This window comes from Melitaea cinxia, chromosome 5 (assembly GCF_905220565.1).
Source record: "Melitaea cinxia chromosome 5, ilMelCinx1.1, whole genome shotgun sequence".
In the NCBI taxonomy this organism is placed as follows: Eukaryota; Metazoa; Arthropoda; class Insecta; order Lepidoptera; family Nymphalidae; genus Melitaea; species Melitaea cinxia.
The window spans coordinates 11,756,434-11,779,128 of NC_059398.1; the positions used below are offsets into that span (position 1 = coordinate 11,756,434).

At 29.9% G+C, this 22,695-nt stretch overlaps 4 protein-coding genes across 4 annotated transcripts; 2 read left to right on the forward strand and 2 right to left on the reverse strand.

Moving 5' to 3' along the window:
• The first annotated feature begins 3,549 nt into the window (after positions 1-3,549).
• LOC123653606 (DNA polymerase delta catalytic subunit) lies at positions 3,550-6,911 on the forward strand. The gene has a single exon (XM_045589601.1). The coding sequence runs from the start codon at positions 3,600-3,602 to the stop codon at positions 6,846-6,848; it is 3,249 nt and encodes a 1,082-aa protein (XP_045445557.1). The 5' UTR covers positions 3,550-3,599; the 3' UTR covers positions 6,849-6,911.
• Positions 6,900-8,753, reverse strand: LOC123653607 (pleckstrin homology domain-containing family A member 3-like). Its single transcript, XM_045589602.1, has 5 exons — positions 8,610-8,753; positions 8,415-8,531; positions 8,127-8,276; positions 7,930-8,054; positions 6,900-7,589 (listed from the first exon to the last, which is right to left on the reverse strand). The coding sequence occupies exons 1-5, from the start codon at positions 8,647-8,649 to the stop codon at positions 7,389-7,391; spliced, it is 633 nt and encodes a 210-aa protein (XP_045445558.1). The 5' UTR covers positions 8,650-8,753; the 3' UTR covers positions 6,900-7,388.
• Positions 8,754-10,922: 2,169 nt separating this feature from the next.
• LOC123653608 lies at positions 10,923-12,319 on the reverse strand. Its single transcript, XM_045589603.1, has 3 exons — positions 12,145-12,319; positions 11,754-12,052; positions 10,923-11,375 (listed from the first exon to the last, which is right to left on the reverse strand). The coding sequence occupies exons 1-3, from the start codon at positions 12,200-12,202 to the stop codon at positions 11,289-11,291; spliced, it is 444 nt and encodes a 147-aa protein (XP_045445559.1). The 5' UTR covers positions 12,203-12,319; the 3' UTR covers positions 10,923-11,288.
• A 2,207-nt stretch (positions 12,320-14,526) lies between these two features.
• On the forward strand, positions 14,527-20,291 carry LOC123653849 (endoplasmic reticulum resident protein 44). Its single transcript, XM_045589828.1, has 6 exons — positions 14,527-14,536; positions 14,615-14,857; positions 15,998-16,240; positions 17,025-17,291; positions 17,724-17,922; positions 19,564-20,291. The coding sequence occupies exons 1-6, from the start codon at positions 14,527-14,529 to the stop codon at positions 19,694-19,696; spliced, it is 1,095 nt and encodes a 364-aa protein (XP_045445784.1). The 3' UTR covers positions 19,697-20,291.
• The last annotated feature ends 2,404 nt before the right edge of the window (positions 20,292-22,695 follow it).

Genomic DNA, 22,695 nt, shown 5'->3' on the forward strand with positions numbered 1-22,695 from the left:
GGCCATGCGTGTACACCTGTTCATCTGGCCAAAATCAGAGTTCGTGACCACTCATTGTGTGAATGTGGCCTTGACGAAGGCACGGTTTCCCATATCCTTTTTTCCTGTCCCAAACTCATCCGTCCTATATACGACATCCTTCCCCATGATATTCCCCGCCCTATAAATGTTCAATGTTTGTTAATGTTGGTGTTTAGTCCCTATTGTAGATTTTTGTGTAAATATTTTGAAATAAATAAAATTAAGTTGTAAATAAATCATGTGTCTGTCCTAGTGTAATTATTTTGTAATAGTTTAGTTACTAACAGCTGTAGTCTTAGTTTAACATTAAATGTTTGTGTTGTTTTAGGTTATGGTGTAACAATGAAAGTCTGACTATTTTGACTGTTTTCAAAATTAAATAGAGACTGTTATCTCAACTGCACCGACCAATTAATCTCCTTCGTGTGTTCTCCACTCTACGTGACATTGGCGGAATCAACCGTGCTACTTTGGCACAACTGAAAGCCATTAAACCAATCAATCAATCAATCAATCTTTCGATGTATACAATATTTTAAATTGATCAAAGTGTTAAAAAACTGCTCAAGTTGCATTTATAATTGCTCAAGTATAGTTTGGAACAGATCCACTTCCCTTAATTTTTAAATAAATATAAATAGTTTGCACAAATAAAATATTGATATTTGTAAAAAAAAAATACTAATCGATACATTTTCAATAGCTCAATTCGACTACGTTGTCCTTTTAAATTGCTCACCTCAAATTATTTAATTATAAATTAAAAAAGTCGTTGAAAAATATTCTTTTATCAATATTTTCAAACTCCTGTATCTTTTGATGTATACAATATTTTAAATTGCTCAACGTGTTAAAACCCTGCTGAAGTTGCATTTATAATTGCTCAAGTACAGATTTGAACAGCTCCACTTTCCTTAATTTTTAAATAAATATATAAAGTTGGAACAAATTTAACGTTTATATCGATAAAGTGAGCGCTGCAGATGCGCATAGACAATGATGGGAAGCCAAAAAAATTGCGGATATTCGTAATTAAAAGATGCTAATCGTTCGATTTTCAATAGCTCAATTCAACCACGTTGGCCTTTTAAATTGCTCACTTCAAATTATTTAATGAAAAATCAAAAGTCGTTGAAAAAAATTCATTTATCAATATTTTCAAACTCCTATATTTTTTGATGTATACAATATTTTAAATTGCTCAAAGTGTTAAAGAACTGCTCAAGTTGCATTTATAATTGCTCAAGTTCAGTTTGAAACAGCCCCACTTTACTTAATTTTTAAATAAATATAAATATATATAATTTTTAAATAAATATATACTTAAAAATTAAGGAAAGTGGAGCTATTCAAATCTGTACTTGAGCAATTATAAATGCAACTTCAGCAGGGTTTTAACACGTTGAGCAATTTAAAATATTGTATACATCAAAAGATACAGGAGTTTGAAAATATTGATAAATGAATATTTTTCAACGACTTTTTTAATTTATAATTAAATAATTTGAGGTGAGCAATTTAAAAGGACAACGTAGTTGAATTGAGCTATTGAAAATCTATCGATTAGTATCTTTTTTATTACGAATATCTGCAATTTTTTGGCTTCCCATCATTGTCTATGCGCACGCGCAGCGTATATACACCTGTCTTATGATATAAACGATAAGTTTGTTCAAACTATTTATATTTTTTTAAAAATTAAGGAAAGCGGAGTTGTTCAAAACTGTATTTGAGCAATTATAAATGCAACTTCAGCAGGGTTTTAACACGTTGAGCAATTTAAAATATTGTATACATCAAAAGATACAGGAGTTTGAAAATATTGATAAATGAATTTTTTCAACGACTTTTTTGATTTATAATTAAATAATTTGAGGTGAGCAATTTAAGAGGATAACGTAGTTGAATTGAGCTATTGAAAATGTTTCGATTAGTATTTTTTTTTACAAATATCATTAATTTATTTGTTCAAACAATTTATATATATTTAAAAATTAAGGAAAGTGGAGCTGTTCAAATCTGTACTTGAGCAATTATAAATGCAACTTCAGCAGGGTTTTAACACGTTGAGCAATTTAAAATATTGTATACATCAAAAGATATAGGAGTTTGAAAATATTGATAAATGAATTTTTTTCAACGACTTTTTTGATTTTTAATTAAATAATTTGAAGTGAGCAATTTAAAAGGCCAACGTAGTTGAATTGAGCTATTGAAAATCGAACGATTAGCATCTTTTAATTACGAGTATCCGCAATTTTTTTGGCTTCCCATCATTGTCTATGCGCATCTGCAGCGCTCACTTTATCGATATAAACGTTAAATTTGTTCCAACTTTATATATTTATTTAAAAATTAAGGAAAGTGGAGCTGTTCAAATCTGTACTTGAGCAATTATAAATGCAACTTCAGCAGGGTTTTAACACGTTGAGCAATTTAAAATATTGTATACATCAAAAGATACAGGAGTTTGAAAATATTGATAAAAGAATATTTATCAACGACTTTTTTAATTTATAATTCAATAATTTGAGGTGAGCAATTTAAAAGGACAACGTAGTCGAATTGAGCTATTGAAAATGTATCGATTAGTATTTTTTTTTTTTACAAATATCAATATTTTATTTGTGCAAACTATTTATATTTATTTAAAAATTAAGGGAAGTGGATCTGTTCCAAACTATACTTGAGCAATTATAAATGCAACTTGAGCAGTTTTTTAACACTTTGATCAATTTAAAATATTGTATACATCGAAAGATATAGGAGTTTGAAAATATTTGTTTTTTTTTTTAATTATATAATTTGAGGTGAGCAATTTAAAAGGACAACGTAGTTGAATTGAGCAATTCAAAATCTATCAATTAGTATTTTTTTTATTACAAATATCATTATTTTGCGGGCTAGGGTGGGGTAGGTACTTAATGTGAGTAATATTATATTTAAATAATTTCTATTTCGAGTCTGTTATGATAGACTGTCATAAAAAACTGACAGACAGATGCTAGCATGGAGTATAGATGCTATATAGTGTATTTTCAAACTTTCATTGGGCGACTGCTAAGAATATTTTGCGACTTTCGATCATAGATGGAGCGACTTGAATCAAAACTTTCTGGCAAGCCTGAGCAGTGAGCACAATTAAAAAAATTCGAAATAGGGAGCATTATTTTGCATTTCATTATATTAAAGATAGAAGAGTTGAGAGCCTTTTTTTTCTTTTATACCATTATCTTATTATGGGTTGATTGATTGTTTGGTTTAATGGCTTTTTATCTTACTATAACACTATAATTGAATAATTCACTCATTCATTCGTCACGCTCTGACACAATGAAAATCTACCTACATAAATTTATAACTAGCTTACAATTCGAAAATAAAAAAGATTAAAGATTAAATCACTTTTTCTATAAAAATATTATTTTAACTTATAATTCAGATTTTTTCCTTTTTTATAATTGAAAAAAATTAATAATCTGCTAAGAATATACTAAAGTTGGCGCGAAAGTTAAGTGGCTTGTGTCTTGTCATAACATAGTGCCTTACGTTGTATCTAAATTTAATAGACATTTAAAATGGAAAAGAAAAATCAGTATAAAGGACCACCGACAAAAAGGTTTAAATCGAACGATGACGATGATGAAAATGAAGTACCATCCAGTTTCGAAGAACAGCTTGCAGGAATGGAATGGGAGTCTATACAAATTTTCGGAGAAGGCCCTGAAAATCAAACAACGGATACTAAATGGTCACGACCAAATCCGCCTGATTTAAAACCCGATAATCATGTCTTAACCTTTCAACAAATAGATATTGATCATTATAATGGCCAACCTTTACGAGGTATGCCAGGATCACAATTAGGTCCTGTTCCCATTATGAGAATGTATGGTGTTACTTTGGATGGAAACTCAGTGTGCTGTCATGTGCATGGGTTTACGCCTTATTTTTATGTCACTGTACCACTAAATTTTAATCAATCTTCATGTCATGAACTGAAAACCAATTTAAACAAAGCTATCCTTGAAGATCTCCGCTCAAATAAAGATAATCTACGAGAAACAGTTTTAGAAGTAAAATTAGTGAAAGCAAAGTCTATTATGTATTACAAAGGGGACAATGAAATAACTTTTGCTCGGGTATCTGTCGCCTTACCAAAGCTAATAGCAGCTTCAAAGCGACTTATTGAAAGACAGCCATCATCTTTTGGTTTAATGGATCCATCCTTTTATGAAACTAACATTGATTTTGATATTCGTTTTATGGTTGATACATCTGTTGTTGGTTGTAGCTGGATTGAATTACCTGCTGGAAAGTGGTCAATTAGAACCAAAAATAGTGCTATTAAACCTGAAACTAGATGTCAGATTGAAGTCGATGTCGCTTGGAATGAATTCATTGCACATCAACCTGAAGGAGACTGGCTTAAAGTGGCGCCCTTTAGGATATTAAGTTTTGATATTGAGTGTGCTGGAAGAAAAGGAGTTTTTCCAGAACCAGATAAAGATCCAGTCATTCAAATTGCTTCAATGGTTATAAGACAGGGTGAGACTGAGCCATACCTGAGAAATGTTTTTACATTAAATACATGTGCACCTATTGTAGGCTCACAAGTTTTTAGCTTTCAATCAGAATCAGAAATGTTAAGTAAATGGTCAGACTTTTTCCGAGAGTTAGATCCAGATATAATAACTGGCTATAATATAAATAATTTTGATTGGCCCTACCTCATCAACCGGTCAAAACATTTAAAAGTAGATAACTTTGATTTTCTGGGTCGTATCAGAAATATTAGATCTGTTATTAAGGATTCTGTGTTACAATCAAAACAAATGGGTAGAAGAGAGAATAAAAGTATAAATTTTGAAGGTAGAGTCCCCTTTGATCTGTTACTTGTTCTAGTTAGAGATTACAAATTACGGTCATATACATTGAATGCTGTGAGTTATCATTTTCTTCAAGAACAAAAAGAAGATGTTCATCACAGTATAATAACTGACTTACAAAATGAAAATGAACAAACAAGAAGAAGATTAGCCATGTATTGTCTAAAAGATGCATATTTACCTCTAAAGCTTTTAAATAAGTTAATGTGTATCATAAATTATATGGAAATGGCTAGGGTGACTGGTGTACCTTTATCATGCTTACTTACCAGAGGGCAGCAAATAAAAGTAGTAAGTCAACTATTACGAAAAGCAAAAGATGCTGGTTATTTAATGCCTGCTTACCATGGTCAAGGTTCAGATGATCAATTTGAAGGAGCTACAGTAATTGAACCAAGAAAGGGGTATTATGCAGATCCTATTTCAACTCTAGATTTTGCTTCCTTGTATCCAAGTATTATGATGGCTCATAATTTATGTTATACAACTTTAGTACCACAAAATTTACAAAAAGAACTTAATTTAAATCCACATGATGTTACAACAACACCTTCAAATAATACATTTGTAAAAGCAAATGTACGGAAGGGGTTGTTACCAGAAATTTTAGAATCCTTACTTGCTGCTAGAAAAAAAGCGAAGGCTGATTTAAAAGATGAAAAAGACCCCTTGAAACGTTCTGTACTTGATGGTAGACAGTTAGCATTAAAAATTAGTGCAAATTCTGTGTATGGATTCACAGGAGCTCAAGTGGGAAAGCTTCCCTGTTTAGAAATATCTGGTAGTGTCACCGCCTATGGACGAACCATGATAGAATTTACCAAATCTGAAGTAGAAAAAAAATTCACTAAGTCTAATGGTTATAAAGAAGATGCTGTTGTTGTTTATGGTGATACTGATTCGGTAATGGTTAAATTTGGTGTTAAGACTTTGGAAGAAAGTATGGAATTAGGAAAAGAAGCAGCTAATTATGTGACTTCAAAATTTGTTAAGCCAATAAAATTGGAATTTGAGAAAGTGTATTACCCATATTTACTTATTAATAAAAAAAGATATGCAGGCCTCTATTTTACAAAGCCTGATAAATATGATAAAATGGATTGTAAAGGTATTGAGACTGTTAGACGTGATAATTGTCCCTTAGTTTCAAACATGATGAGTACTTGTTTACAGAAGCTACTTATAGATAGAGATCCTGATGGAGCAGTAAATTATGCTAAACAAGTTATATCTGATTTACTGTGCAATCGAATTGATATATCTCAACTAGTTATCACTAAAGAACTTACAAAAAATGATTATGCTGCTAAGCAAGCTCACGTTGAACTAGCAAATAAGATGAAAAAACGTGATGCTGGTACAGCTCCAAAGCTAGGTGATAGAGTGCCTTATGTAATATGCTGTGCAGCAAAAAATACACCTGCCTATATGAAAGCCGAAGATCCTATATATGTGTTAGAAAATAGTGTGCCTATTGACTTTAACTATTATTTAGAAAACCAGTTGTCCAAACCTTTACTAAGAATTTTTGAACCAATTCTTGGAGAGAAGGCAGAATCTCTGCTTCTTAAAGGAGAACATACAAGGACAAAGGCTATGGTGACATCTAAAGTTGGTGCATTAGCTGCTTTTACAAAAAAGAAAGAGAAATGTATTGGATGTAAAACAGTAATGCCTGACAACACGAAAAAAGCATTATGTAACCACTGTTTAGAAAAAGAAGGTCAACTTTATATAGCGGAAGTATTTAAAGTAAGGCAACTTCAAGAAAAATTTTCAAGGCTTTGGACTGAATGTCAAAGATGTCAGGGAAGTCTACATGAAGAAGTATTATGCACTAACAGAGATTGTACCATTTTTTACATGAGAAAAAAAGTAGGAATGGAATTAGATTCCCAAGAAAAAACTGTCTCACGTTTTGGAGAGCCAATGTGGTAATCCATTTTGTTTGAATGAATGAGTGTTAATATTTTATTAATAATAAAATTATTTCATATTATAGTACATTTATTTTCTGCACAAAAGTACAAATACGATAAATGAAAATAGTAAATAGAGAATAAATTGGAATGTACTTGACAATTTATAAAGTAAAATTTTATAATATGCTATTAAGTGCAAATTTTATCAGACTTGAATGGTTTCTTTTAACAAGCAGATCTTATTAGTAATACAGTTTATGTAAATTTTAGAATATTTTCTCAAATTTAAAACTAAAAAAAAATAAGATACAATTACCTATATAATAGAGAAAACCAAAAGCAATTATTTTAAAATTACATTTTTACATCTGATGTAAAATTATATTAGTAAAATTTTTAATTTAAATTTCATATTATTGCACAAAATATTAATTTCGTATATTCTAATATATTACTTCACTATTTACATGTCTTAAAAATGTTTCAGCTTTTTACAAATCGAAGTGAGTTTAAGTACAGTATTAAACATAAAAATTCTAGTTGTAACAATTGTCCCTTATCTATTTTCTTGTGATAAGGACCTATTAACTGGCTTTGGTTTGTTCGAATTATTTTTAGTCATTGTTAGATTAGGAACTGGCATTTCATAGACAGTGGGATTGATTCCTGTAGTTAAAGTGAGTTTCATTATATCTTCAAGGGTTCTTATAAAGGTGTCACATGTTGCAGTCAGTAGACTAGATGCATCTTCAATTTTCTGCAATTGTGTAAACAAATAACATCAAGAGTTTGCATACAACTTCGAAAAAAGGATATGTCAGCACTAAATGTTTTTTTTTTTTTTTTTAAGAAACACTAAATTTTCATTTCTTGAAGCATAATCAGTGTAATAGAAATTGAACAAGTGCAATGTTTAGCTTTTTGCATTTAATTAAAAGTAAATAAAAAACTTGAACACAGTTGCTATAGGCTTTTTCGCCAATTTAACATTAATTGCATTGATAAAAAAAGGGAATATTTTTAATAAGAATAATAAATTAGTTAATTATTATTATAACTTAAGCTACATATTTTAAATTAATTATGATCATTTATACCTGAATCTCTGGACCTCCTTCAGAGTTAGCTGCACTTTTCATTGCATGCACTTGTTGCATAAGTAAATCACAATACAAATGTAATTCAGATTTCTTATGTGTTAGAGAGTCTTCAATTCCAGATCCTTTTCAAACAAACATTAGATAAAGTTGATGCAAAATCTTATAAGTAAAACTTAAAATCTAAAGTAATATACCTTTAGAATCCAATACTGAGTCAACACAAGCTTTAGCACTACCTAATGCTACAAGCCACTTCTGTCTATCTTGAGGGGAAGGAGCTCTCAAATACATGTGTTGTTGACCAGGTATAACTAAATCTAAACGAGTATTGTCTATGTTATTTACTGTAACAAAAGCTTTCATTATAAATGTTATATTAATTATTACAATCAAGTATTGCATTTTATTTTAACTAACACGTGTAATAGATACTACGTTAAATAATTAATTAATCAAATAAAAAATAATTTGAAAAACAATACCATTTATCTGACAGACTGACACCTTTACAGAACCTTTGCATCCCTGATTAACTTCTTCCTGCGACTTATAATAAGATAATATTCCATTTTCTAAAACAAACCATCTGGTTTGCCAACCTACAACAAGAAATTACATCATAACATTAAACATATTACGATTTCTTACATTACAAAATATTTCCGTTTTTTTTTTACCATTCCAGTAATTAGTCCATTTCCATAATACACCTTCCATATGGTTGTTTAACGATATGCCTTTGAAATGTAAATTGAAGCAATGTTATTAATACTGAATAAATTTTTAAAATCTCTTGTAATTTAATGCATTATTGGTTTATTGGTAATGTGACAATTGACAGTTGATTAGTTGACACCCAGCGTGACCAGATTTAGTAGATTTCTACTTTTTTGGTAGATTTCGAGGTATCGGTAACACTATCTAGTAGGTAAAAATTATTTGGTATATTTTGGTAGAATTCACGCTTTTCAACCATTCTGGTCCTTCTTTTTCATATGGCAAACCTCTCGAAAAAATGTGGGGTATTTTTCTTTTCATCGAATGGACTTTACTATCGCTTTCGATTAATTATTCCCGAGGGAAAGCTGTTGGAGGAATCCCACATGTATTGATAAAAATTGATTACGTAGTCTTTAATTTTTATTATTTTCGTAATCGTCCATGCCATGAGCCAGTGATGTAAAAGTTACCGATTTATCGGTGGAACTCCAAATTTCACGCGGTCACCACGCTGGGTAGGCGGGTTGGTGACGCAGGGCTGGCTTTGTCGCACCGAAGACGCTGCTGCCCGTCTTCAGCCTGTGTATTTCAAAGCCAGCAGTTGGATGGTTATCCCGCCATCGGTCGGCTTTTTAAGTTCCAAGGTAGTAGTGGAACTTTGTTATCCCCTAGTCGCCTCTTACGACACCCACGGGAAAAGAGGGGGTGGCTATATTCTTTGATGCTGTAACCACACAGCATAATACGCACATAATAAAACACCAACAAAGGCATCTAAAATGCTACAAAGCGGACTTAATGACATCTCAGTCTGACTGAAGGCTATGTAATAAAATGACGTAAACGAAATCAGCCAATGTTACCAGTGTTACCTTTACATTGAATAAGGTAAATGCCCACTGGCAAAGCTCAAAAACCTCGAGATTCCCAACCAGACCTTGTCAGATACTCAGGCATACATGTGGATAAGAGGGAAACGCAAGCCACTGGCGCTACAAACACGAAAACTATTGGTTCATAGGCCGAAGGCCTCAAACATCACTAAGCAGTAAACCTATATAAAGCTATACTAAAACTAATCTGGACCTACGGCATTCAGTTGTGTGGGACAGCGTCTTGCTCTAATATTGAAATTATCCAAGATTTCAGAATAAAATTCTGAGGATGGTGACTAACACTCTTTGGATATCACAAATGAACAGCAACAGGTTAATACTCTCAGGCAGGAAATCTTTCACTATATTAATTCCTAGAATAAAAGGGTCACTAACCATCTAAACAGCTTGGCGAAAGTTTTGACGGTAGAAATCCACGAAATTCGCGGACTAAAATGGAGACTGCCCCAGGACATACTTATGCCCTTATCTAAAGTAAAAAATCACTTGCATCAAATAACTCACTGCTTAATGTAATTAATGCCCAGCATGGCGACAGATCGTAGTACACAAGAAAAAAAAAAATACCTTTATACTATATAATTTAAATTAATATCTTATGGAGGGTTATATAATCAAATTTACGCGCGCATAAATAAATCGCGTTGCTCGCTACCACGATCAATGATCGCGGTTGCATGATACCAATACAAATACCATCACCTTGCGCCCGTCTCTGTCACTAAGATACATAATATAGGTATTACTCCTGCTAAGTTGGGAGAAGTCGCCAGTTTTATAAACTATTTAGAATATAAATAAATAAGATAAAATTTCTATAAACACAGGCATGTGAAAAAATAAAACATTATTTGAAATATATTTTTATTATAAATTTTTTTTTTTTAATATGTAATACATATAAAGCTTAAAATATGGACGGATTTGAAACTCGATTCAAAATTAATAATTATAACCAATTATTAATCACAATATCAATGATAAAAACTACTATGTATAATTATAGTCAGTCCTCCGAAAATATGTTAAGAAAGTTCATTTTGCTTATATGATAAACTTCAATTAAAATAAATTAATATTGAAGTTGTTTTGTCTTGTATTCTGGACATGTAAAATTATAATTGATATAATACCATGTTTAACAATTAAAACTATATAATATTTTTATTAAGCTTGCATTCTAAAAAGCTTTCATCTTTTTACACCACTATGAATTACAAATGAATTGCTATTTGAATTAGCCATGTAAAATTCAAAATTATATTCAGTTCTTTTTAGTATATAAATTAGTTCACATGTTTAGTTGTCATCACTTATTAGTTGCTATATGAATTCATTAGACAGTATAAAACCTAAAATTATACTATAAAAATATATATTTAACTATTGCTATTTTTAATCATAAAAAAATTCTAGTCAAAGAACAAATAGTTATAACTTCTTAATGATATTCATAAATAATTCAGATCTTTATACTATGTCATAACAATATTGATAAAAAATAAATATTGAAATAAAATTAGCATGAAGTAAGTTATGGACGGTATCATTTTAAGACAGCAATTTTAAATGAAAAAAAAAAATGCCATTAAGTCTGTGTCATTTAAAATAACATGAATATCAAGATTTGTACATTTTGCACCATAAATTTTTTAGTGTAAATAGGACAAAGTTCTGATATTTTTTTTTAAATCTATCATTCTGGCAGATTTCTAAATACAAAAAATATTATCCATATATTCAATATGTAAACTTAATTCTTACAATAGGCAATAGGACAGCTGCTAATAAGATACCAAAGACTGGTTTTTTTGTTCCAATTCCACTCTGTAAAAAAAATATAAAACAATTTTAGTCTGAAAACAAAAAAAAAATTAATATAAAACAGAACTATAAAAGAAGAGAGAATAAACAAATACAATTTATTTGTAACTTGTGATTTGCCCCGGCTTCGCACGGTTGCTAAAACCATCAGTGTTCCTCTACTATATTATCCATGTATTATATCTATATACCTTCCTCTGGAACCACTCTATTTACTAAAGAAAACCGCATGAAATTCCGTTGCATAGTTTTAAAGATCTAAGCATACAGACAGCAGGCAGTGACTGTTCTATACTATGTAATGATTATATTATGACAAGCAAATATTGCAAACATTTTTAAAAATTAATTTATTGTCAAGATAGTAAAAAAATTGCTTACTATAATGTAATAGTTGCATCTGTCTCCTTGGCAGCAGTCAGAACACACCCAGTCTTGGTACCAAATATGAGTACAAAGAGGCATGTTTCGCTGTCTAGTACTAACACATTCTGTCTTATTGGAACATTTCTTTGTAATGTAATATTGTTTTTTTGCACCCTGAGACCAGTATGGAGCTGTTCCCCATTTGATTTCCGTTAAACATACACTCTGATAGTATTCACAAGTTTTTATTGTTTTAATGCATTTTTCTGAATTGTCCTCTTGAGAATCACAAACGTAGCATTCGAGAGTTCTTACTGAAAAGTATAAATTAAGGTTTAAAATACCTTTTCTTTTAAATATTAGTTAAATTTTAAATAACAGTCAATATTTATAAACTAGATCATACCTTGAAAAACATTGGTAACTAATAAGAATCCTAATATTAACGTGAATTTCTTAAACATTATGACTACCTTAAGTAAAACAATAAAGTACGTAAATAAAAAGTTCAAAAATTTATTAAACAAGTAGCGCTAGCGGGTGTGGCAAAGTAAAGTATATCCACAAATTTTAAACTTATAAGTGAATTGACAACAACGCCAAAGTCATATTTTAGGGTACGTTCCACTTAACGGCGTTTAATAAATCCCCGCAACGATTGTAATTGTACAATTACATCTATACTTTTCAGTAAGAACTCTCGAATGCTACGTTTGTGATTCTCAAGAGGACAATTCAGAAAAATGCATTAAAATAATAAAAACTTGTGAATACTATCAGAGTGTATGTTTAACGGAAATCAAATGGGGAACAGCTCCATACTGGTCTCGGGGTGCAAAAAAACAAGAAGGGAGGAGGTTCTTAATTATAATAATGATAATAATATAATAATAATAATAATCTTTATTTCTTCAAACGTTAGTACATAACATTAACACATATTACATCAGTTATATTTAGTCACAAGAAGAACAGTATGTCTCTGGTCCCCACACTAGGATTCCCTGTGTCGTGGGGCAATTCGACTGTATTTTTAACCGAATTCCAAAAAAGGAGGAGGTTCGTAATTCGACTACATATATTTTTTTTTAAATATATTTTACATCAGAACTTTTGACCGTGTGGACAGATTTCGACAATTTTTTTTTAATCGAAAGGTGGTGTGTGCCAATTGGTCCCATTTAAATTTATTTGAGATCTAACAACTATTTTTCGAGTTATATCTAATAATGCGTTTTTACTTGACGCTTTTTTCGTCGACCTACATTGTATTATACCGCATAACTTTCTACTGGATGTACCGATTTTGATAATTATTTTTTTGTTGGAAAGGAGATATCCCTAGTTTAGTTAGTAGTATAAGGAAATCAGGATCTGATGAAGGGATCCCAGAGAAATCGAAAGAAACTCTTGAATATCCGCAATAACTTTTTACTGGGTGTACCGATTTTGATAATTTTTAATTTAATAGAAAGCTGATGTTTATCATGTGGTCGCGTTCAAATTTCATCGAGATCTGATACCAACTTTTTGAGTAACCTTTGATAACGCGTATATATTAAGTATATTGTATTACTTGTCGATTGAATTGAAGTCGGTTTTTTTTTTCGTTTGCGAGCAAATATAATTATTGTAGATAATGATGTGTTCTACAAAGTCTTACTAAATTATATATTTCTATTATCATTAGTTTTTGCAGCGCACGCAATGTAAGGAATTTTTTGGGTTATTTTTTTATCCCTTGGGTTACATTATTGGAGTTTTAGTAAGGATCCCTAATATTTTTGAAAATATAGTATTAACCTATGTCGCTCAAGGATAGTGTTGTTTTTCAACGGTGAAATAATTTTTTGAACCGGTCCAGTAGTTTCGGAGCCTATTCAATGCTAACAAACAAACAATCAAATCTTTACTCTTTATAATCGTTTATTTTACATGAAGATGTTTGATTTGTAGTATATAATAAATTAAGTCTATTTTTATAATAACATCTTACCTTTGTATCACTTTAAAAACTTATTTCCCTAACCGAGTACTTGTATTTATCGATAATGCATATCGACAGTTGTTACAACCACGGCTGTAAGCAACTTGTCAGTGTAGTTGCGGCGTATCATTGTACTGTAATGACACAGAATGTATCTATGTGTGTGTGAAAAATGTAAGTGTGTTTTAATTTAGTATGTGTGAGTTTCGTAGTGGCAGACGATTATTTTTGTGTTTGAATTAGATAAAGTGTACATGTGTGTAATTTCCCCCCGCAAAAAATGACAGACAGTTTTGTATCGGTAACAAACGCAATGGCTACTCCCCTCCGTGTTGCTCTATGGTGCGGGAGCACTTAGCAGCTGGCAATCCTAGTCTCTGCCATAGTTATGGTCTGCCTCAATTCTCACATACAAAGTACTCTGTGGTCTGCCTTGACTTCGTCAAATCGAGTCAGAATTAGTGCGGTACTTCATTATACAATTCAGCTTGTTCAAAATTAAACCGCATTATTATTTATATAAACTTTGCTATCTCTCAGTATTGAGTGGTAGGAAATATTTTAAATGAGAAGCTAAAAAAATTTTAGTAAACATGTTTAGTTACAGAATAATATCATTAATCATTTTGGTACGTGAGAAATGTATTTTTGAGCCAATCAGTACACGTACGTACTGTTTGATAATTTTATGGCTTGTTAAAAGTAATAAATTGATTTACCTTTGCCTTGTTATAGATTTGCCATTGTTTTTACAAACCAACCGATAGCGGTGCTGTACAAATAACACAGAGTAATATAGACATGGTTCTCGGTAAGATGCTTTCGTTTTCTTTTTGGTAAGTGGGTTATTTCGTCACTATGTATATTAAAATAAATATTTACCCCACAGCCTCCAATGAAGTTGTGTTTATAAATTTTTATGCTGAGTGGTGTAAATTCAGCAATATGCTTATGCCTATATTTGATGATGCGGCCGAGGAAGTGACTAAAGCCGGGTATGATACTGGTAAAGTGGTAATGGGTAAAGTAGACTGTGACAAAGAAACTACCATAGCAACAAGATTTCATATTTCAAAGTATCCCACTCTTAAATTGTTCCGAAATGGTTTACCAGCTAAAAAGGAGTATAGAGGTAAATTTTACAATTTTCTATAAGAAATATGTTGTTACTTTTAAACAGAAAGTAAATTAAAAAACTAGTTTGTAATATATTTGCAATTCAGTTTTTCCATATACATGTGTATATATTTGTTGACCATAGTTTTTGTGTTTGTACAATAGGCTAATACTTTCTTTTTTAAATGTAGATTGTTTTTTTATTAATTAAGTATATTATTGTAGTACAATACTGTTTCAAATTGTGAAAAAAATACCATTTCTTTTAAAATTATTCTTCAATAAACCATCATAAATATTTAATATTTTCTCTGTAAATAAAAATTAATTGCTAAGTGTGTTACTAAGCACAAAACTCAAAAGTGACTCAACCAATTTGGCTATTTTTTTTTTCTATTAGCTTATTGTTAAAACTTGTAGAAAATTGAGAGATTTTTGAACTGTAACATGTATTTGACAGTTCTCAAAGCAGGACAACTTCTGTTGGATCAGCTAGTCTAGGGATAAAAACAAAATAATAGCTCTTAACAGATGTTTGAGATTTTGTTCATGTCTCTGCTAATTATAATGCTATTTTTAAATGGTATATAAAGATGAAACTGTCATAAGTTTTTAAGTCAGAATTTAGTAAAGCTGGAATCATGAACTCTGAATTTTGATTTATGTAGTATAATTGTGCCCCCGATTTCGTCCGCGTGGAATTTAATAAAAAAGTTAGTGTCCAGATCGCAGAGTTATAAAATAAATAAATTTCTAAATAAAAGTAGCCTAAGTTACTCCTTATTACATCAGCTATGTGCCAGTGAAAGTCCCATCAAAATCGTTTCAGCCGTTTCAGCGATTAGCCTGAAAAAACATAGACAGACAAAAATTGTAAAAAATGTTGTTTTGGTATATGAAACTTGCATACATCCATATGCATTTAGTAAAAACCGGTCATTTTAATATTACAAACACACTCCAATTTTATTTATTTGTTTAGATTAGTGAAATTCCAGAAAAAACAAATGGACATACCTTTTTTAATACCAATATAGTTAAATTTTTCTAAACATCTTTCATGAACAGCATTGCCTGATGTTTAAAATTTTAGTTCAAGTATAGAGCAAAAATATACTAACTAAAATTAATAAACTTAATTATAATGTTTTTTCAGGACAACGGTCAGTAGAAGCCTTTGCTGAATTTATCAAAAAGCAGTTAACTGACCCAGTTATTACATTTTCCTCTCTGAAGGAGCTACAGAAACTGAGTGAAGACAAGAGACATATTATTGGATACATGGATAGACGTGATCAACCTGAATATGAGATGCTTCGAAAAGTTGCAGCTAGTCTTAAGGATGAATGTATATTCCACGCTGGTTTTGGTGATGCATCCCAGCAAATGCATCCTCCGGGTATGAGTAAAAACATCCATAAAGAATCTGTGCCATCAAATTCGAAACTTAAAAATTTCTAAAATGAATGTAAAAATTATTTATTAATAGTACATAAATTAGTAGTAAAAAACCTTTTTGCTTATACATTGTACATTTAGTTTTGAAGTATTTCCTTCATGCCACTGTAACAAAAAATACCATATAGTAGTTGTTTATCTGTACCTCAATAAAGTTAAAGATAGGGCAAGGAATATATTATGAAGTGTATTTGCACACTAACAGTGTCTTGTTGGCTAAATTCAAAACAAAATTTGATGATGATCTTTTGGGTAACATAAGTGACTATTATTACAAAACTGAAGGATTGTTTGTTGTATAAAGAATTGTTGAATGTTTTTATTAACGCACTTCAGTTTGTTTTTAACTAATTTTAAAAATTTCATATTTTGGTGGTTCTAAAGCATATTCTAAAACCAGAAAATGAACATTTTTCACTAATGTCTATCAATATTATGACAAATAAAATAAAATAAGAGAATAGTGAATTTTAGAACAGTCAATGTGAGACCATTTAGTCATAATTCTATAATAAATGTTTTAATTACTGTTCCTTGTCTGTGTAAAGGGCAAAGATCTGGAACCACATACAACTGCCCCACAACAAACATATTTAAGTATTGTCGATAAAACAATTTGTTGATGGTGGGATTCAAACAATTACTAGCATAACATGCTAATTTGCCAACATATGGTATAACAGTTAGAGCAATTATTACATTTATTTTTATTTCTTTAATTGCAGGCCAACCTGTAGTTGTATTTAGAGCTGACACGAAGACTTCTGTTGAACCTGATGAAACATACCTTGGAAGTTTGTTAAACTTTGATCAGCTATATCATTGGGTTCAACAGAAGTGTATCCCTCTAGTTAGAGAGATAACATTTGAAAATGCAGAAGAACTGACAGAAGAAGGATTGCCATTCCTTATCCTGTTCCATCACCCAACTGACACAGAAAGTGTGAAAAAGTACAAAGAAATTATTAACAGAGAGTTAGTGGATGAGAAAGGTAATGTTTACTGCTCAACTTATAATAATTTCTCAGTTTTTTATAACACATTTTAGTTCCTAGAAAATAAAGTTAATATTGTAGGCAAAGGTTTTCATAATTACCACATCCATAGTCTATCTTTGTCTATGTAATAATAAAAAAATGCAATAATTTAATATAAAAATGATCTAACAAATTCATAAGATTTTTGTAACCTTAACATTTGTTAAAGTTATTAATACTAAACACACTATAATTGCCTTTAACCAAATAAAAAATAGCAAAATTTAGCATGTGTGAAACTGTGATGGTATTCCAGCTTATTAAAATAAAAAATGTAAATGTCATTGAAAATTGTAGCAGCATGAACAGTAATCAGTCAGTCCTAAATATATTGAGATTTAACAAAACTTTGTCTACTTTTTAAATGTTAACTTAATTATTTTTTAGATAAAATAAACTTCCTCACTGCTGACGGTTTACGTTTTGAACACCCATTGCATCATCTCGGAAAATCTGTGTCCGATCTACCGTTGATTGCCATTGACTCCTTCAGGCACATGTATCTCTTCCCTGACTATAATGATATGGAAGTACCCGGAAAATTAAAACAATTTTTAAATGACCTCTATTCAGGCAAATTACACAGGTACCCATAACTTTTATTATTTAATATTTAATTTAAAATAATATATAAATATAAAACTTTTTAATTTCATATTATATTTTATAAAGATATCTGTTAGAGACATTTATGTAATGCATTGCACAAAACTGGACAAATAAGTTAAAAAATGTTTCTTAAATTCTGGGTTAATTTTGAACATTGTATTCATTACAGATGTTTTATCAGTCAAATTTATCAAATTTCTATTGTCTTTACTTCTAATTAATGTGGTAAAGACCCCAATATTATTATCACAATATTATTTTATAATACAAAATAAGAATCAAAATTAGATTACAACATCTGTATGTCTATGGACATAACATGTAATATAACTGATTGATTTGATTCATTGGGGCCAAATCTATTCTATTAAAACTTGACTGCAGCCATAATAATATTAGAAAATTTGAATGTAGATTGAAATTTTGTATGAAAACATAATCATCTTTTAATTAAAATTAGTTATAGTTGCGTTTTACTTTTGAAGAATTAAATATAGAGATACATTTTCTTACATAGTTTATTTCATAATTGTAGATATCCTCTTTGTGGCATTAGATAGTTATAAACTATTTACTGAATCATATTCATGACTTTCATTTAAATAGTAAAAAAAGTAAATAACAATCATTATTTAATGACTCCTTTGTTGTATTTACAAAGAAATAATAATAGTAATATAATTTACATACTGAATATATGTAAATAATTATAATTGAATCTTTGCCAAATCCTGTTTTGTTATATATCAGCTATATAACAATTAGTATGCGCATATATTTATATTTAATTTATAAAATAGGTAATGCGGTATAATAAGTGACTGTTATCTTGACAATCTTAAATACTTGGAGGTTGTTGTAATTATAATTTGTATTTATTAATGAGTAATGAAATGTTCATTAAAATGACTATGAAAATCGAGAGAATTGTAATGAAATATTTTTTTATCATCATCATCATTCCAGCCTATTACAGTCCACTGCTGGAAATAGGCCTCCAGAAGTTCGCGCCAAAAATGCGTGAACTCATGTGTGGCTACGGCACCAAAGAATATAGCCACTCCCTCTCTTCCCGTGGGTGTCGTAAGAGGCGACTAAGGGATAGCAAGGCTCCACTACCAACTTGGAAGTTAAGAAGCCGACCGATGGCGGGATAACCATCTAACCGCTAGATTTGAAACACACAGGCCGAAGACGGGCAGCAGCATCTCAGGAGCGACAAAGCCAGCCCTACGGTCACCAATCCGCCTGCCCAGCGTGGTGACTATGGGCAACACACATGAGTTCACGTTTTTTTATAAAAATGTATTATCCTGCATAGATCTACAATTTTGATACATAGATAAAAATTTTAAGAGGCTGTAATGGTAATGTTCTTCAATAAAGTATCAGTAATAAAGATAATTCAAATTGAATTGTAGTAACAGAAAAATGTACAAGATTTGAAATTTTGGCTGTACTGGGGTTTTTTTTAAATTATCTGAGAATATATTTATTTTTTAAAATTAATTTAATTTTGTATAATATTTTTATAATTTATAATATATTACCCCTTTAAAAGATATTTATCAATAAATACTTAAAATATTATAATGAAATATGTATTTAATATTTACAGAGAATTCCACTACGGACCTGAAAACCCAGAAACTGCTACAAAAGAAATAAAAGTGACCACTCCACCGGAATCAACATTCAAGAAATTAGCTCCATCCAAGAACCGATACACTCTTCTTAGGGACGAGTTATAAAAAAAAACTGTTACTAATTAATTAGTAGATCAGTTTTCCACTAAAACGCTATTATCTCATTTTACATTTTATCAATTTACAGTTTCACTATAATATTTATTATATATTTTTAATCTTATGGTCTGGTTGATAAAAAATTACTAATTCATTGTATTATATAGCAAGTGTACATATATATCGAAAGTGATTTTCAAATTAAAAATTGTGTAGATATATTTTATAATGAATTGTTTAGTTTATATTTCGTGTCCATAATTTAAAGTGAAAATGTATTTTCTTAAACAATGTTAGGTTTCAATTTTCAATAAATAGGTAGTCAAGAAATAGCTTACGATTAGTTGTTTACTATATTTAAACTATTATGATGCTAATTTAATCGTGACGACTTAATGAGCTGCGTATACTTAAATAGCACACTTAGATTCAGTTATGTAAATTGCATGATTAGATTCAGTTATGAAATACATTTCAAGATCAAGACGTTGTCTGTAAAATATGTAAGAGAAAGTTTGTTTAGTGTGCATATGTTGTGATTTGCATTACATATTTACAAATTGATACCCTTTAAAACTGTCAATAAAATGTATATCTTATATCTCCAATCTTCTTTATTTTTTATTTAGGCACAATTTGAATTTCAAGTAGTTCACAAGGTATATTTGTGTTGTGAATAATAATGGATTTAATATATATCAGGGTGTCCAGAATTGAAAGTTAGGGAAAGCATGGGAAAGCTCAAAAGTGTTGAGGGGAAATTTGTGACATCGAGGGGTCAACTCAGGGAATATTTGAGATTTTACATTGTTTTTACAAATTTTTTGCTTGTTTTAAAGTAAAAGAAATAGTTTATACTTTAATCTGATCTTAATTTTATGTGTTTGTATGTGGACTTTTCATATTTAAGATTTCAATTTGTAGAGTGAAGTTCATTATAATCTTGATGTTCAGTAGTACACGCGAATATTGGCTGTGACATATACAGAGAAGGAAGATAACGAGTTCAACTCATTTGCATTTATTCACGTATTTTTGAAAATAATTAGATATTAAAGTCGCGTCTTTTATTTTCTTAACCTGTTATTTTATTATAAGTTGTTAAAATAAAAAAAACAGCTCAAGGAAAAGCTAAGGATTTTTTAATATTAATAGTGGACACCCTGCATATTCAAAATATATATATAATGCATTTTATAAAGTTTGTAATTATTAATTATAAAAAAGTAATTTATCTCATTATTTCTATATAAAATTAATGCAGCTGTGGCGATTTCAATTTACTTTCTATAATATCGAGGATTTACAATCTTTTTTTATTATTAAATTGATAATAAATTGTTAGCTCGTCCATTTTTAGATTTATAATGTCTGAAACAATATAAAATAATTCAATAGCAATTAAAATAAAATAAAAAAACATATTTTAAAAACATTAAATATTACTTTATTTTTTTTTCCTAAAATTACCTTTTTTATTAAGCAATTTTTGTTGCTACATTTTTAGGCTTTGCTTATCACTTATGACGTAATTATATTCTATACCATTATATTATAAATACGTTTAATTTTAAGTATGTATAATAAGGTTTTAAAAACGCTTGAACTCTTGTGTCAGTAAAGATTACTGAAATGTGTGTTATCGTCATTTGCTATTGAGAGAAGTGGACGAGATTTGGTTTGAGATGAGGGTCTAAGTAGTTTTGCCCATCTTGAAATTATTTTTCTAAGATGTAACTTTAAAAAATGTTTTTATTTGTAATATATCTTTGCATGTAAATGTTACATAAAAAAGTATTTTTATTAATCTGTAATATTTTCGGATATATATTTTGGTACAGTTTACTGACCCTCGTTTCGCTGTGAAGTCTGAGCCAGTGTTCAAGTTTGAGACAATATCTAAGGTTCTATGGTTAGCAACACATTGCTCATACTAATAAAAAAATTGATTAACGTAAAATCTTTGTTTTCCATAGGAGCATTCCCATTCCCTAATCAGAAAACTATTTAGATTCTCTTTTTACTTTATCTATGTGTAATTAAAATATATTGTACAAAATGTATGTTTCGTGACGTGTGGTAATTTAATAAAATTTTTGATCCTCAGTAAATATTTGTTTTTATTTACAACAGTTTCCGAATGCGACTTCGTCAGTGTAAGTAAGTTACGGTCGATTTGAGGTCGGGAAGTGGTAGGGAGAAGAAACGGATTCTCTACAAGTTCTATGGAAAAAAGTTAAATGGCCAAGCTGTATAATATAATAAAAAGATTTACAACTTTTGTATTTACACTTTTTTCACATAACCTCAAAATTCATGTGAAAATTCAATTTAATTTTCAAAAATTAAAGTTCTTTTACAAAAAAAAAAAAAACAAAAACGTAATTTGGTGAAAACTCACCTTTTTATGTCCCAAACACGCTAATTTTTTTTTAAATAAAATATTTATTTTTTCAGTTTTTGTACCTTATTTTGATCTCAATATCGAAAAAGCATGGTCGGTCGGCTTTTTCCTCATTGAAATCTCTACTTTCCGATGGTGTAAAAAAATACATTACTATGGTAAATGTTATGATAAAAATGAAAAGAATATTTAATAAGACATATACAATATTTTGAGAAAGTTATAGAATCTTCTTTAATATCTCTATTATATATTATTCTATTCTCTTCGTTTTACAATGGGTTTCATCCAACTATAATTTTTTTTTGGTTTCAAAAATTATCGGCCTTGGTCTAGTCTACTAGCGAAATAGTTTTAAAACAATCCTGTAGTTTTTGATTTTATTTTATTACAAACATATATCTACTAGCTGTGTCTGCGACTTCGCTCGCGTGGAATCTAACAAAAACGTATTGTTCATTCGCAGTTATAAAATAAATAAGTTTCTAAAATAAAAGTAGCCTGAGTTACTCCATATTCCATCAGCTATCTACCAGTGAAAGTCCTGTCAAAATCGGTCTAGCTGTTTTAGGAATTAGCCGGAACAAACAGACAGACAAAA

Coding starts and splice junctions, on each gene's coding strand:
- LOC123653606 (XM_045589601.1), top strand. CDS start 3,600: ATGGAAAAGAAAAATCAGTATAAAGGACCACCGACAAAAAGGTTTAAA.
- LOC123653607 (XM_045589602.1), bottom strand. CDS start 8,649: ATGGAAGGTGTATTATGGAAATGGACTAATTACTGGAATG. Junction 8,532..8,609: donor ATGGACTAATTACTGGAATG/GTAAAAAAAAAA, acceptor TTCTTGTTGTAG/GTTGGCAAACCAGATGGTTT. Junction 8,055..8,126: donor CTCAGTATTGGATTCTAAAG/GTATATTACTTT, acceptor TTGTTTGAAAAG/GATCTGGAATTGAAGACTCT.
- LOC123653608 (XM_045589603.1), bottom strand. CDS start 12,202: ATGTTTAAGAAATTCACGTTAATATTAGGATTCTTATTAGTTACCAAT. Junction 12,053..12,144: donor AGTTACCAATGTTTTTCAAG/GTATGATCTAGT, acceptor TATACTTTTCAG/TAAGAACTCTCGAATGCTAC. Junction 11,376..11,753: donor GATGCAACTATTACATTATA/GTAAGCAATTTT, acceptor TTTTTTTTACAG/AGTGGAATTGGAACAAAAAA.
- LOC123653849 (XM_045589828.1), top strand. Junction 16,241..17,024: donor CCAGCAAATGCATCCTCCGG/GTATGAGTAAAA, acceptor CTTTAATTGCAG/GCCAACCTGTAGTTGTATTT. Junction 17,292..17,723: donor AGAGTTAGTGGATGAGAAAG/GTAATGTTTACT, acceptor ATTATTTTTTAG/ATAAAATAAACTTCCTCACT.